The 16370-nt window shown below is 36.1% G+C and overlaps 1 protein-coding gene across 1 annotated transcript; it reads right to left on the bottom strand.

Annotated features, from left to right (window-relative positions):
- Window positions 1–2547: 2547 nt before the first annotated feature.
- LOC138696707 (apolipoprotein D-like) lies at window positions 2548–16370 on the bottom strand. Its single transcript, XM_069822017.1, has 6 exons — window positions 16263–16370; window positions 13332–13452; window positions 10382–10512; window positions 8194–8273; window positions 4543–4629; window positions 2548–2792 (listed from the first exon to the last, which is right to left on the bottom strand). Exons 2-6 carry the CDS (start codon window positions 13434–13436, stop codon window positions 2659–2661), a joined length of 537 nt encoding a protein of 178 aa, XP_069678118.1. The 5' UTR covers window positions 13437–13452; window positions 16263–16370; the 3' UTR covers window positions 2548–2658.

The following is a 16370-nucleotide window of genomic DNA, read 5'->3' on the forward strand; positions in this document are numbered from 1 at the left end:
ATCAAACTATTACATTGTTATGGTGTTTTCTAGAGAAATAAACTTACTTCCTTCCATGAATTATTGTATATTTCCTATTTCCCTTATCATAAACCCCTATCAACAGCTCTCCAACAAACCAATTCAGATGAAACAGTAATTCTATTATAAATACTTGTACTATAGATATATGGTATAGCCTATGTTCAATAAGGAAATAAAGGAATAATAGTAATAAAATAATAATAGTAATAATAATCATAATAATATTATTAATAGTAACAACAACATATAAACTGCATTAAATTTATTTCACTTTGTCATATTCATTATCCTCATAGTAAGAACATATTCGTTAAAAATGTAAGTATCATAATAACACTCAATCGAGATCATAATCATTTCACGCAATTACAGGGATCCTATGAATCCTCTGTCACTTTTGGTTATGCATGCAACTCATGACAGTATACTGTAAGTTGTTTCGTGTACCAAAAGAATGTAGACTACGTATTTACGAATACAATTAAATTTCTCAGCCTTGGTGATAACAGTTGGTTTTTCGACATTAAATATAGTCTTGTTGAGTGAGTCATGACAGTGAAGTTTAATTTATTTTGTGACTGTTACCTTTCAACACAACAGCATGTTGTAAGTTCTATACATTGACGTTGATTGATCTTTTCATACCAGTACTTTTAAAACAACTGAGTATGCTACGTTATTTTACTTGGCCCTTATTTCCAGCAGTAAAAAATGAAGCAATCAGGCGTAATTTTTAGTATGTGATTAACAATGATGAACAGGTCTCCACATGTACGCGGCGCCCCCCCCCCCTCTTCATCCGGACATCGGGCACGGTATCAAGGTCACTCTTTCGGACCTTATGAGAGCCAGTATTTAATACGAATACTCCCCTTCATACAGACCTCACCGGATTGGACCACGTAGGACCAATCAGATGCCAGAAGGAGAACCTACGACCTATCACAGCAAGTACTCCCCCCATCGAGACTACTATATATATAAGAGCTGGCAGACTATTTCCTTGTATGTGGTACCTAAGAGATTACGTCCAATTTCGGCTTCCCCTTCAAAATTTTCTAGAGCTCCTTCAGTGGAGCAGCGTAACCCGGAGTGAGACTAGTGGCCAACAGGCTTGGAGCTCACATATTTAGTTTTGTACAGCCCCCAACCCCTTGCAAGGACGCGTTTTGCGTACCTTTTAAATTTGTCCTCCCAATTCTCTTTAGATTTTTCGATTTTTCGACTATTTCCTTATCCAACAACTGCTCTGAAGATGGCCACAACACAGCGGTCGAAACGTCAGCCAATAACACCAAGACAACGCGGTAGAAGCCCTGAAGCTTATCCACACACCACAACAATGATGAATGTTTTAAAACGTAATGGATCTAGGTTCTTGCGAAATGCAGTTTGTATGGAATTTCGTATTTATTTTATTACTGATCCCCAGTGAATTACAGAAAGCCGGGGCTATGGATAGTGAGTAGGATAATTACGTAGTTCAACACTGTTTCACTAGAGTTGAATTTGCCCATTAATTTTTGTGGTTTCATATTTAATACAGAAGTTTAAAAATATGTTTAATTTAACGACGCTCGCAACTGCCGAGTTTATTTCAGTATATCTACTGACATGAGCTTGTCGCATTTAAACACACTTAAATGCTATCGACCTGAGCCGGGATAGAACCCGCTACCTTGAGCGTAGAATGCCAGCGCTATACCACCTATGCTACCGAGGCTGACATGAAATGCGAAAATTAGATGAGATACTAATGACAATTCTCCCTTGATAAAGAACGAGGTAGAAGTTGCTGCACAAGACGAATATATGATCGTACTTCTGGAACAGGGAAGATCCTACTCCTGAGGGTACAATATTTAATTAATTAATTCTGGTGTAGTTAAGGCCATCAGGCCTTCTATTCCACACCATCACAAATACAAATATAGTAAAAGAAATAAGAAGAGAAATCACACTATAAACAAAGCATAGCCACACAAAAATTAACACAGGTTGCAGTCACACAAATTTTAGATGCGTGATTAAATATTGTAATTTATTATAACCTAACTAATTCACGAACATAAACAAGAAACTTGCAATTTTAGTCTAGAGTAATAAACACAAATCAATACTTCTAGCAATACTTAAAAACCATTAAATAAGACAACATTTTCCAATTTAATTTTGAATTGTGATAAAGTCCGGCAATCCCTGACGTCATTAGGTAACGAATTCCAGAGGCGAGATATTTCTAATGTAGTATCAGTATAATCAAAATACTTATCTTATAATGTATTTTATTATAAATAGCTATATGGACTTACAGGTTGACAAATAGATCAAATGAACTTCCATGTTCCATCGGTCTTATATATATATATATATATATATATATATATATATATATATATATATAATTTTTTACGAGAAAACTAGGGCTTATGGAGAAAATCCTGAACAAATATCTAGGCCTACTTACTTTAAATAGATGTACTTTTACGAAAGACAATTTCCAAATAATCTATGACATTGATGTGCTATTTTTCCTTGTTGGAGTTTATTTTCGCCAAAAATCAAATTCATATTATGTTGAAATATTACAGATAAAGGGATTTAATTTTTATACAGAATGGCATTCAGTTCTGTTCATTCCATTTTGTCGCAAGAGGGAAACTTCTCCAGTGCTTTCGAATTTCCACCGTTCTTATCCAATTCTTCGAAAGCTGCCTTTATGTCTTCCTCTGATGGATTCTTCGATCTGAAGCCAATCCATGTGAATGCTGCCAACAAACAAAGCATATTGTATTATTAATACCACGTATACATGGATTATTACGAGATTCTGTTAAATAATTTAACGAAAACTTTAATTGAAGTTGTTCGACTTCGTTAAAATGATGATAGCGGTAAAGAAAAGGGTATTAAAATATGAAATAAAATCTATACCATTTTCCTACATGTAATATTACTATTTAATACGAGAAAAATTCGTACCGGCACCGAGAATCGAACTCAGGACCTCTCAGCTCTGCGCGCTGAGCGCTTTTTCCAACTAAGCTATGCCGGGACACGATCCACGGCGCCGGCCGAACCCCTCTCGTAATGCTTTTACGGCCTTACTACCTGCACTTGAGACGATACAAGTCATATATGCAGGAGCGCATATTTAAATGACTTTGTGGCCATATTCAACATCAGTTCGTGACAACTGCTAACAGTTAATACATTACATATTCATTTTGTATGAGGTCTCGCCCACCTCATTGAATACTACTCGGCTATTATGAAATAGCCAATATGTATTATTACTATTTAATACGAGAAAAATTCGTACCGGCACCGTACAGGTAACTTTCTATTGGAATTGAATAAATTATCAATTTTATGTTGAAACTAACTCTAAATGCTTCGTTACGGTTATGATTTTATTCATGACTACGGTCACAACAAATTCAAGGTGCCTGAAGTGTTCACCCACTCCTGAGTTGCTCTTCATTTTGAGAATAATCCACAGTTCTGTTATCCGTGCTTCTAAGAAAATTTAGTGTATTCCTGTAACAACAATGCTGATGATAAAGATACGAGTAATAGGCTATTGTTAATACTATAATACTACTACTCTAATAATAGCAGTGAAGATGAAAAGGTAACATCTCAGATGATAATGATGATACCTACAGTCAGTGGTAACGATGATACAGGTGATGACGACTGTGATACAGCCGACGATGTTGTTCAGAGCAGAAGTCGATGATAAAATAGTCTATGCTCAAACAGGTTTCAGTGAAGAAACAGGCGTTAATGATGATGATGCTTACAGTCAATGGTAACGATGATAAGGTGATGACGACGATGATGTTCAGAACAGACGTCGATTATGAAATAGTCGATGCTCAAACAGGCTTCAATGAAGAAACAGAAGATGATGAACACATTTAGATTATGATGACAATGCACACAGAGAGAATCTGACTTATCACCATAATCACAGTGTGTTCAGAAACAGTGCGTGGCAGATCTCAACGTGCCCAGAGACAAATTCTAAGTTATTAATTGACATGCGAGTAAAAGTCGGAGTGATAATAAGGCAGATAATAGTGCAAGAGAGAACATAGGACGAACACAAGGATGTTTTCTATTGACTGTATAATTATTTAAATACTAATTTCTACTGTATGTACCATTACACTTATCACTTTATCTTACATTATAATAGAAAGTAACATGAAAATTATGTGGAGTTTGTGTTAATAAATATTTATCACCAAGGCGTAGGCTTAAATTGTGGCCATGTTAAGACTCGTATCATGTACTGCCATTAGTTTGTTAATAGAAGTAGAGTAAACTGCTTTCAAGTAAGGTTCTATAAAAGTATTTTGTTCCAACGGGATGCATAATTTTTATATTTCAAGATAAATGTTTTTGGTGCTAAGGGTTATTTATTTTGCTTATTACGATCTTACTTCTGTCAGGCCTTCCTGATGGATGGAAAATCTCACTACTCTACTAATATTAAATATATAGACTTACGTTTATCTTCTCCCTTCAGGCAAGCTGTAATAATAGCATATTTAGTGTAGTCAACTCCTCGAATGCCGTAGTTAGCATCCCAATAAACTGAAAAAGAAATACGACTATATAAACAATTCAATACTGGGTTAGAAGTCGTATGCCCATCCTTTGTGGCCCACAAGGCCAAGGTTGGCTCACATCCGGTTGAATTCGGTGTATTTTTAAGAATGATGAAAATCTTTGACATGTCATCCTTTTAAGGGAAGTGACATTGACATCACATGTAGAATGGTCGGACGTAGAATCCTGTCCCTGAATGAGTGCTTCGGGTAAAACTATCAGTCAATTATCTCCAGGAAAAGCTGAGGTTGATGAATTAATAGGCTTATTATTGGTGTAACTGTACAATAACTATTTTAGTTTACTTTAACCAGTGGCGGCTCGTGATGAAATATTGCGTGTGTTCACAATTTTATGTTCCAAAACCGAAAAGAACTTGAAATCATTACAATATCAATAATTTTTTTTTTTGGCTTCAGTCAATGACATCATACAATATTCAAGGAATAAATCCTCTACATTATACAATTTACGATGTGTATAAACGTTTTCGTTGCACTTGCAACATAATCAGATACATACAATTTTTAATAGACCGTGTCCCGCTTAGAGGGATCGATAAAATGTGCTAATTTAAAGTATAAATAATGGTTTTATAACATAAATTTTTGTAAAACTTGATGCAAAACTCTCCGAATTTCGGAGAATGGTCAGTGCAACTCGATGTGTGCGCTTCGAGCTACCCTGAAGACATCCAAAAGGTATTCAACCTTCTGCCAAGTGTTCCATAACATTTGGAGTGATTAGCGCAGCTGCATTTATAATGCGTTGTAAAGTGTCAACTGTACCACGTTGGTACACAACATTTGTCATAAAGCCTCAAAAAGAGATCAATGGGCGCCAAGTCGGGTGACCTAGGTGGCCAGGCAAGGGTTATCCCTGTTGCTGAAAAACCGATCCTGGGAGAGTTGATCAACAACAAAAGTTCTGCACATGTCTAAATACACATTCCCTTTGATTGTCGCCTCTATGAAGGAGAATGGTCTAATGACGGTATGTTCTAATGAATGTCGCCAGGCTTGTTTCAACGATAAACGTTAATGCGCATATGTATGAACATGCAACTGTTTTTAAACCATTGGTGTATAAACGTGGACAGTTTCTGCTTCTTGTCAGATGTAAATCAAAATAATATCTTCATCTGATTTTAAATGGTGAGCATTTATTTCTCGATCCCTCTAAGCGGGACATGATGTATATTAACCTCAGTTGTAAGTAGAGCAGGTTAATATAGCAGAAATTGTATGTATCTGATGATACATACGTTTTGTCATAAAGCCTCAAAAAGAGATCAATGGGCGCCAAGTCGGGTGACGTTTATACAAATCATAAAATATGTAATACGAGGCGAGTTCTTAAAGTAAGTTCCATTTTCAATTATAGCTGTCGCATCGCTGCAATCGTTATTCTGCGCATACGTGTTTTCTTCTTCAGTCCTCAGGCAAGCTGTGCATGCAGTTTCAGAGCTTCAGTCCGTGTGTGTGGTTAGTTGTGATCAGTTGAAATGATTAAAGTGATCGAGCACCCCACCGACTGTGAGATGCGGTCTGTTATCCGTTTTTTGAATGCGAGAAACATCAAACCAGCTGACATTCATCGTCAACTTTGTGAGGTGTATGGTGATGATGCCATTAGTGATGGAATGGTCAGGAGATGGGTTAGAAAGTTCAACAAGGGCCGCATCTCTGTGCATGACGAGCAGCATACCGGTCGGCCATCTTTGATCAATGACGATTTGGTGCGTGCTGTCGATGAAAAAATTCATGAGGACAGGAGGTTCACAATTTCTTCGCTTTCCTTGAATTTTTCACAAAAGTTGCGGAGTGGTTCGCAGGCGGGTGAATTCTACAATGAGGGGATAGAAAGACTTGTGCCACGACTCGATAAATGCCTCAATAATGGTGGAGATTATGGTGAGAAGTAATTGAAGTGTGGGGAATACAATGCTACAAAAATGGTTTGTAAATATTTTCCCGTTTACTTTCTACACCCTTTTGGAACTTACTTTAAGAACACGCCTCGTATAAAGGATTTATTTCTTGAATATTGTGTGATAAGTCATTGACTGAAACCAAAAATTACTTATTGATATTATCCAGAGAATTATCTGAATCACTTTCAAAATGAATCGTAAAATTGAAATCATTAGTTAAAATCAATAGGTTTAATCAATAGGTTTGATATAAAGGTCGTGATTTTAACGTCTAACTATCGAAAAAGACCATGTATAAGTTCAAAATATACAATAATAATAATTATAATAATAGGATAATAATAATAATAATAATAATAATAATAATAATAATAATAATAATAATAATAATAATAATAATGAAGCCCCAATTATTTTATTTCAGTTTGCTCTCCACGTTTGTCTTGAGGGTATGTCATATTATGGCACATAACTACATAACTAAATTACTCTGAAGTATAGTAATTCACTCCCGAAGCAGCACTGCACTCACATCCATATAAAATGAAACCTCCGACTTTTATGTTCAAAGGCTTCGACAGTGAGAAATACCGATACCTATAGACTAAAATATAGACTATTTCCTACCTCGAGAGCGCATGGACGCACCTGGCATCTTCAGGATAGATTCAATGTTCACTTAACGCCTTGTGCTCTTGACGAGTCATAAGCGGCCAGCTACAGACAATTTTGTCCCTCGCATGCGTGTGTCATATAACCTACTTGAAAAGAGCACCGCTTTCATGTGAAAGTACGTTGCCAAATTTATACAAGAAGTCTGTGAAAGTTGCGGGAAGTTTAAACTGCTCGATTTGGATATTATACATTCCCAGTACGACATTAAATAATAAAAATAGCCGTACATTAACAGAAATAAGCTGTTCACATACTCTTGTGCTCTTATTGATGCACAAACACTGACTTTAACTGTTCAATTAAACTTTGTATCATTATAAAAGGAACTTCTTATTGAGGAAAATTATTACGATCGGCATTGACTCGGCACAATTGGTAAAACTTTTCTGGGGAAACCTTTTCCATATACTTAATTAATATAATTTAATAGTGATGAAACATTTTAGAGCTTCTGTATCGTGTCAAAGACATACAAGGGTCCAATCGAAGTTAAATACCACCACTATCACAGGAAAAGTAAAGAAATTAGAAATGTTTCATCCGTTACCGAGATCTACTTTCGAGGTAACGGATCCAGCACCTACTCTCAGGAAAAAAATGGGAAACTGTGTTAGGGACATTCTAAACCCCGTATACAACGAATCTATGAAGTATTGTCGTCGCGCATAACGTCACTCTTGAGAAGGTGAAGCCTCACAGTGCCTGCTCCCTTTATTTTCTCCAAGCCGTGTTGTATTCCCTCTCCTTTCGCGCACTGACTACTCATTGGACCAGCCTTTTATGACGCTACATGCTCAGAAGGTTTGTTTTCTCACTACCACTTCATAGATTACTGCTGCTATTATAACTTTTACTACTACTACTAGCACTACCGGTATTACTACTATTACTTATGCCCATGCCTAATAATGCTAGTAATTATAGATTAAAATGATTCTTACCATCGTTATCATAGTCGTTCAGGAAGGTGTCGTCCGTCCAGTGCTCGACTTTTCCGTCATAATTATTGAAAGAATTTTTTCTGTTGAGGATAAAAGAAAGTGGAAAATCTCATGAAAGTGATTTATCTTGATCAGTATAACAGAAAAAAAAGAATTGTTTACTGTTTGGAAACGTTGGAAATATTTTGTCTCCAATTAAATTGTTTTTGTAGATCCAAATGTTAAGGGAAATAAACGTTTTCAGCATTCTTGATACCGAAAGTAGCAGTCTTGGGCAAGTTGTCTGTGTATCTATGTACAGCGATTTCTCCTAAACTACTTGTCGGACTTTGTTTTTATTCAATATCTACAAGTAAATTTATCTTGGAGTTATGCACACGAAATATAATAATTTTTAGTGAGAACTGTATATGGCTTGTATCACAATGACGCTCAACTTAAGGTAAGTTCAAAAGATTTTGTTCATGATTTTTTATTGAGTACAATGGACTGACAAATAAGACGAGCAAGTTACTTATTATGCACGTGTAAACGTAGAATTATCTATAAAGTCCGTCACGAATTCATGTAAGTCCGAACAGTTGTTCAGGTGAAAGAGGTAGGTTTACAGACTCTTATCCCATATGTTAACGGGGATTATACATCCGAGTGGTGGAAACTAGAGATGAACAACGATCGAGAAAGCGGGACTAACAGCGCCCGCAAAACCGAAAACCCACACGACAATGTTGTCCTTGACGTAAAGACTTCCGAGTCTTCCGAGACTCGATATTGATCATTTCCCGAAGTCCAGAAGCAGCCTTCAATCGCCACAGTTGTTTATACCTGACTGAACTTTTATCTCCTTTGGCAACTGTTACGTATGTGTAATCAATCAAGTAGCCTATTTGAAACATCATCTCTACCGTTCAGTGTATAATAATCCGTTCCCCAGTCTTTATTTAATTACTAGGCCCTTATCAAAAGGCTAGGAATTTTCTTTTCATATGTTTGAGATCAAGTGTGTAATCTCAAGTAAAAAGATATTAATGTTATGTTTTACGTTTCTTAGAAATACAAATTTATTTGAGAATTTTTTTTTCTATTTATATAATCATAGGTAATGTCATATAATAGAACCAGAACATTTTGATATCTATGATACTGTTCTGTTTTGTCTTTTCGTCTCATTTAAACATTTATGTTATTTATTTCAATGATATATGCTATTCAAAGTTACGAAATCTTTCCAGCCGACCAAATGCTATTTCGAGAATGACGAGCGAGACTCGAAGCGCACGAGAATGCAGCGAACACAGCGAGCGAGAGCAGCAGTTAGTTTTGTTCATCTCTAGTGGAAACATTTTTGCGCGTGAATTATCCACTAGCGAAATATTAAGAAGGTAGGATTCTTCAGAATCTCATTTTGAACTGCTAATTAATTTTTTAATTTTAGCATTATATCAATTTTAAATGTTGATTTCATTCATATAAAATAATGGAAATTTTTACATTATAAGCTTAACATCATTTTTTGTCAAATTAATTACATGAATCTATTAAAGTCGTACAATTTATAAAGCAAGCTAAATGTCTTGATTTCGAAATTGTAAGTAATGCCTTATATATATATATATATATATTTGAAAAATGAAGTGCCATCTTGTTATTTGGGTGTATATTACAATTTTCATTTGTATGTCTTTTGAATAGACTAACATAGGCCTGGATGTTATTACCTCAGTTGAGGTATGTAGACTATTCCATAACTCACCACTCCACATTCTCCGGCAGAGACAGTTATGTATTGGACCAGTACGAGTAGATCTGAAGGCAAGCATTGTTGAGTGATGGATTGTAGCCTATAAGGCATGCATCGTAGCCTTCGGCTCTCACTGGTCACCTAAAATTTACTACTGATGCACAATGCTTTACTAAAGCCGTGAAGCGGAATGGAGACAGGCGGGGATATCTCCTTTCTTTTTTCTTCCCCTTTTGCCCAGGACTGTGCTAACAGTTCAATAAACTATAAACAATGATATCATTCGAAATATGTTAAACTTATTTGCTGCGAATCGCATAAAAAGTAATATTGAGACAGTAAGCCTATGTGTCAATTTACTGACATGAAATTCTTTGACTAATTTCTCTGTTCTTCCATATGTTAAATAGAGTACCGTGTACTATCGTATACTGTATCGTTACTTACGTTTTGTCGTAAGCAGTGGTGGTCATGTGGAATACACCATTTTCTTCTGGTGTGAATCTGTCTTTTATGCAGCCCAAGGACGCCTCTCCCTGATTTGGAGTGTGAAACACGTAGTACCAATTTCCTACAAACTAAGAAATTCTTGGTTATTTTTAAATAGTTAGGGACTAGTTCAGCTACATATTTGTATCAATTTTATGATGATGTTTAGTCAACTGTCCGAATATAGATTGGAACTTCATAAGTTTCACCAATAATGCAACACTCATGAGACGACTAAGCCAGGAGATAATAGGGTAAGGTGGCCAGTTATTTTCCCCCTCCATTACATACATCACTGACTAGTAACATATTTCACTAATCAGGCTTAGGATGTATGCAACAATTGGACGGAGTTACGCAATAATAGACCAACCGACAATTTGGGGGGGGAAAAAAAGATATTTGCACAAATCTGTTGATGGCAGGCTAATTTAACTCGGAAAAAATCAAGAATGCGATATCTGAATTTTGCTGCTATTTATAAGCAAAAATTCGTTCATTATTTTGCTTTGAAATATTAACTCAACTGCTGGTCTCTTATTAAAAATCGGTTAGCCTTTTTTGGTATTATTTGTGCTATTTTTTTTTGTAATAGTAACTTATGAATGTTATAATACTTCTTGAATAAAATGTTTTATAAAAGACAGATTTATTTGAATGGCCAATATCTCGAAACAGGTTTTTGTCGCTTGGTCTGTTATTGCGTAACTTCGTCCAATTGTTCTTTTTTAAGTACCCTAGGTTATTTACGACGCTGTATCAACATCGCAGGTTATTTAGCGTCTGAATGAAATGAAGGTGATAATGCCGGTGAAATGAGTCCGGAGTCCAGCACCGAAAGTTACCCAGCATTTTCTCATATTGGTTGAGGGAAAACCCCGAAAAAATCTCAAATAGGTAACTTGCTCCGTCCGAGATTCGAACCCGGGCTAGCTGGTTTCGCGGCCAGACGCGCTAACTGTTATTCCACAGGTGTGCACTGCAATTGTTCTTTGTCCGACACATATCGTTAAGTGATAATAGATGTAGGCCTACATATCAATCAGAATCTCAATCAGAGGTATTTTTAATACAATGGAAAAATTATAATAACCGGAGTTTAATTATGTAGTTGTTAATCTTCAATATCCCAGAGGCTGACTGATTCAGTGTCGAGTATTGAATTTGATTATTACTAGGGCATTGCTGCTTATTGTAGAGGATGACTATGTTTCATTCCCCATAGTGTCTCAAGGATTTGTTCTTGGAGGCATGATACGGCGCAGTATTTGCTCGTATCTTTTTTATGTTAGCGTAACAATAATCATAATTTATGTAAGTTACACCTAGTCTTAGCGATCTTTCCCGGTGTTTCTGTCGGCCGACAGTTGCAAGTCCCCGCTCTCTAAAGTCGTTGTTTGCACGCACGAACTCAGTAGGCTTCTTCGGATTAAAACTTACGCACAAGGCCTATGTTATGCTGTATTAATAACATTCGATACTCAACCTCCACACAGTAGCTGCTGGAAGTGTTGCCCATCATGCGTTACACTTAGTTCATATCACATCATTCATAGAACTTGTTTCATTAAACCTGTTCACTAAATTTAGTGTAGCTTTTCTACAGGGAACTGAACTGCCAGGAAATTTACATCTATTTTTTTTTGCCACAGCTTTTTCCGTATGTGCAATACGTTCTACAATTTGTACACGTTCAGGCACTGAATATGTAACTATTGCAAAACACGGCACAACGTAATAAACTACACTTATCCTTAGCTGTGTCAACGACAGCTAATAGGCCTATCGGAGGACGTGGACTCACTAACTAATCAGCTTTTACATGGTGTTCTCTATATCTCTTTCCCTCATTCCGTCTCTTTTGGCACGCAAACAATAAAACTGACACCTAAAGGATAACATAAACACCAGTTAGGAGTGATGAAATGAGTTAAGCATTAAGGGAATTCACAACCACATGGATGTCCAATTTTGAAAACTTAATAAATGTTTTATTATGACATAATACGGTACGTAAATCCTAATCAGGTGAAGCGCCGTGAGTTTTAACCCCTTCAGACCTGAATTTATATTAAAAAGAATTGAAAAAAAAAACTGGTCACATAATCATTCTGGGGATCCAAAATTTCCAAATGAAGTCTTTACAGAAAATCAAAATTTGGGGACAATTTTGACCCCTGGGGCCCCAAAATTTTAAATTTTATTTTTAATTCAGGTATAGAAATGTTTCAAAAATAATATTCTCCATTTCTACCACATTGAATTTTTCAAAATATTTAAAAGTATCGAAGACATTCCAAAAAAGAAAAAAAAGAAACAATGTACACTATAATGTACATCAGGCCTGAAGGGGTTAAACTGTGAGGAAAAACAATTATGTCCTCTTAGATCTTAATTTGATTGAATTGTGCATTGTCCTCTATATAAAAGAAATTAATTTAATCTCAGAATACTTGAACTCGGCTGTTCGGAATGGAACGCCGAACGACTGACGGTTCATGTAACCTAGGTAATATACTATAATTTAGTCCACACCTGTGGAGAAACGGTTAGCACGTCTGGCCGCGAAACCAGCTGGCCCGGGTTTGATTCCCTGTCGGGGCAAGTTACATGGTTGAGGTTTTTTCCGGGATTCTCCCTCAACCCAATGTGAGGAAATGCTGGGTAACTTTCAGTGCTGTACTCATTTCACCGGCATTATCACCTTCATCTCATTCAGACGCTAAATAACCTAAAGCGTCGTAAAATAACCTATATAAAAATATACTATAATTTAAAATTAAAATTTTGTCATAGATTTGAATTTCTGTACCAGACAGAATTTATGCAAGTAACTTATTTCTAGGTTATATGTAAGATCATCCTGTTTTTTAAATGAAAATTTAACTCAAGTTAATGCCATAATTACTTTGTTCATGTCGAAATGGACATCTACTTTGGGTCCGATGTCACATTCCTCTGATGATACCAGTAAGAAACTGGGCGTCAGGAGAGCGAGCAGGAAGAGAAGCATTTTGTTGTTGAAGTCTCTAGAAAGAAATTTTAATAGAAATTATATTACAAATTTACAATACAGTAAACACACGCCTACAAGCACACGCGCACATAAGAACATACTGTAGGCTACATAGAAAGTGTTTGGTAAGAGATTCATTTCTGACACAGATTTAGGTCCTGAAATCATTTTAATAAAATTCTTTATAATCTGATGTGCGAAATCACGTTGCTTTCAAGTTACAGTTGTTTTTTTTGTGTTCAGCAATGATAATCCTTATCTTTTGAGATAGTGGTCAAAGTTAATTCCTTGCTTCTCCATATAAGTCCTAGAACGCTTTATCTTAGCCCTCCGCATTTATTCAAATAATCCAGCGTCTGTAGTATTCATTGGCAATATTAAGAGCATTTCGACATTTTCATTTGATGTTGAGTGTGCAGTAGATTTAAGGTGGCACCATAAGCACCTATACTTCGTTCCGTAATGTCTGACAAGAGACGTAAACATTCCAGCAGAGAGAGAGCGAAGGATAATTGCTATTGAACCAATGGCAGAGGTCTCGTTCCATGGTTATCTTGAAGTTGGGCGTTCTGAAGCGTTCTACTCCCACCCAACTTCAAGACAAATGTGGACTGAGACCTCTGCATTGGTTGAATAGTTATAGGCCTACTTCTCTCCTCCTCTGCCGGAAATATTTACTTCGCCTGTTAGACATTATGGGCCGTATTCATAGACATTTTTAGCGCGGGCTTCCGGTGGATGATCAGCGTTTTTCATATTCATAAACCAGTGTTAGCGATAGGATATGATTTGAATTCTGTACAAGTAACCAGTGGATAGCCGGGGCTAGCTTAGTACGCTCGTAACGCGTGCTGCGAAATGTCTATGAATAGCACCCTATGGAACGAAGTATAGTCCTATTGGGTGAGTATATTATTTACCTGCCGGAACCAAGCAACATTGCAAACTACTCGCAATCTCGGTGAAGGTCAAGGCTCACATAAGTCTGAATGGACTCCAAGACGACACTAGTAGCTCGTGTGTTCATGATTATAGTTTTGACTTAAAAATAGCACAGCGAGTATTTATGCACGATAATTTTACAGTCTAATTCGTTTGAAAAGGTATAAAATGAAATCACTATAATAAGTTTATCAGGAATGATACAAAAGTTTCAATATGATTTTAAAACAAAGAAGTTTTGTATCATTTTTTAAGAACCAAAGAAACCATAGCATCTCCTATCAATGATTGAATAACAAAGAGAAGAGAACGAGATAACTGCTTGCTGTGTTGCACAGAAATTGAAAGTGTAACATCAGTTCAACGTTATTTTCGCAGTGTGTATTTTGCTCGGAGAGCTCCAAATCAAAAGTAGGTAATGTTTATGGTCCCAATGCATGTTTAAAGAAAGTGGGTCTGTTAACAAGCCACATTGATTGATGTGGGCGTGTTCTAGAAACCAAAGCTGTTGTTAGCACTGCTGTGGCAGCAAGTCCAAAGAAGAGTCTTAGACGACTGTTCACGGAGATGGGTATGTCATAGCGTTATCTAAAACTTTACCTCTACAGCATGAAATGTGTTTAAGCAATCTGCATAAATGGATCACATTTGCTCTTCATACTACAGCTGCGACAGAAAAAAAATACATGAACACGGTGTGCTTGCAGGATGACGCACCACCTCATTGAATAGAATTTCGTGATTTTCTGAATAACTTTGGGCAACAACTGGTGCTATTGTGGTAGGTGAATTACGTGATCTCCACATTCTCCTGACTTGAACTACCCAAATATTTTGTGTGAGATTTTATAAAGGAAGATGTTTATGCACAGAAATCTAGGGATATTGATGACCTCAAAGCAAAAACCCTCTCAGCTTTTGAAAAAATTACCCTGAGAAGTAAAATCAGAAATGAGAGGAATTAGCCTCACTTTGTGAATTGTGTTGTGTACGCAATTGTGGACACGTTGAGGTCTAATGTGGCCAAAATTCTCATCCTTCTGTATATATTTACGCCTACAGATTATCGAAAAATGAATATAACCGTTCTCATGCTACAGCGTTTTTATTTTATGTCTTCCCAAATTGATCATTATTTGTTATCAAGTTCGGCCCGTGAAGTTCAAAGATAATAGAAAATAGACTGTCAGAAAAGATTTACAGTTGTTAGGCCTAATGAACTAATCTTTCAATGATTCATGACATTGTGAATAAATTTCTGGACTCAGGACATGTAACACATAAGAAACTTAGAAGAAGGCGTAGGTACTATCTGACCGAAAAAATTTGAATAATATCGGGAAATTTACCTAAAATCGCTTCACTGTCTTTCTTAGGAAGCAGGTAGTATATTTTAAAATTCTGTGCGAAGTGTTACAAAACAACTGAAGTTAAACCTGTTTCGTACCAGGTTTCGTTTCATCCCCATGGGTATAATTCTGTGCAAAGTGTTACAAAACAATTGAAGTTAAACCTATTTCGTACTAGATTTTGTTTCATCCTCATAGGTATGAGAATATCCAAAGCAAAAGACATTTGAGCTCAGAATAACCAAACTTTCTTCTAAAAGAGATCCTCACTTATGTGGAAATAGGACTACGGTGAGCTATGACTGGTGAGAATATAGTTAACCAGGTTTGATGTTTCTAAATTTATAACAGTCCAAAAACACAAACATTTTTAAAGCAAGTTGTTCATCATCAGAAGACTGCTTAGAAAATGTATGTCATATATTTAAATATCTATTAATTTTATATTAAATACACTACCAGATGTCACGCTATTTTATTTGGCAGCGAATAGATATAACAATGAAGGTATTGCTCTAGCTGTAATACTTACAAAATGTTTACGATGTAGGAGCTTCGTAAGTAACTGAAAATATGGTAATTTTGTACTGAAATTTATACCATTGAAGTATGTCACATATTGAAAAATTACTGGCGTTAG

The sequence above is a fragment of the Periplaneta americana genome, chromosome 3, assembly GCF_040183065.1.
Source record: "Periplaneta americana isolate PAMFEO1 chromosome 3, P.americana_PAMFEO1_priV1, whole genome shotgun sequence".
Classification (NCBI taxonomy): domain Eukaryota; kingdom Metazoa; phylum Arthropoda; class Insecta; order Blattodea; family Blattidae; genus Periplaneta; species Periplaneta americana.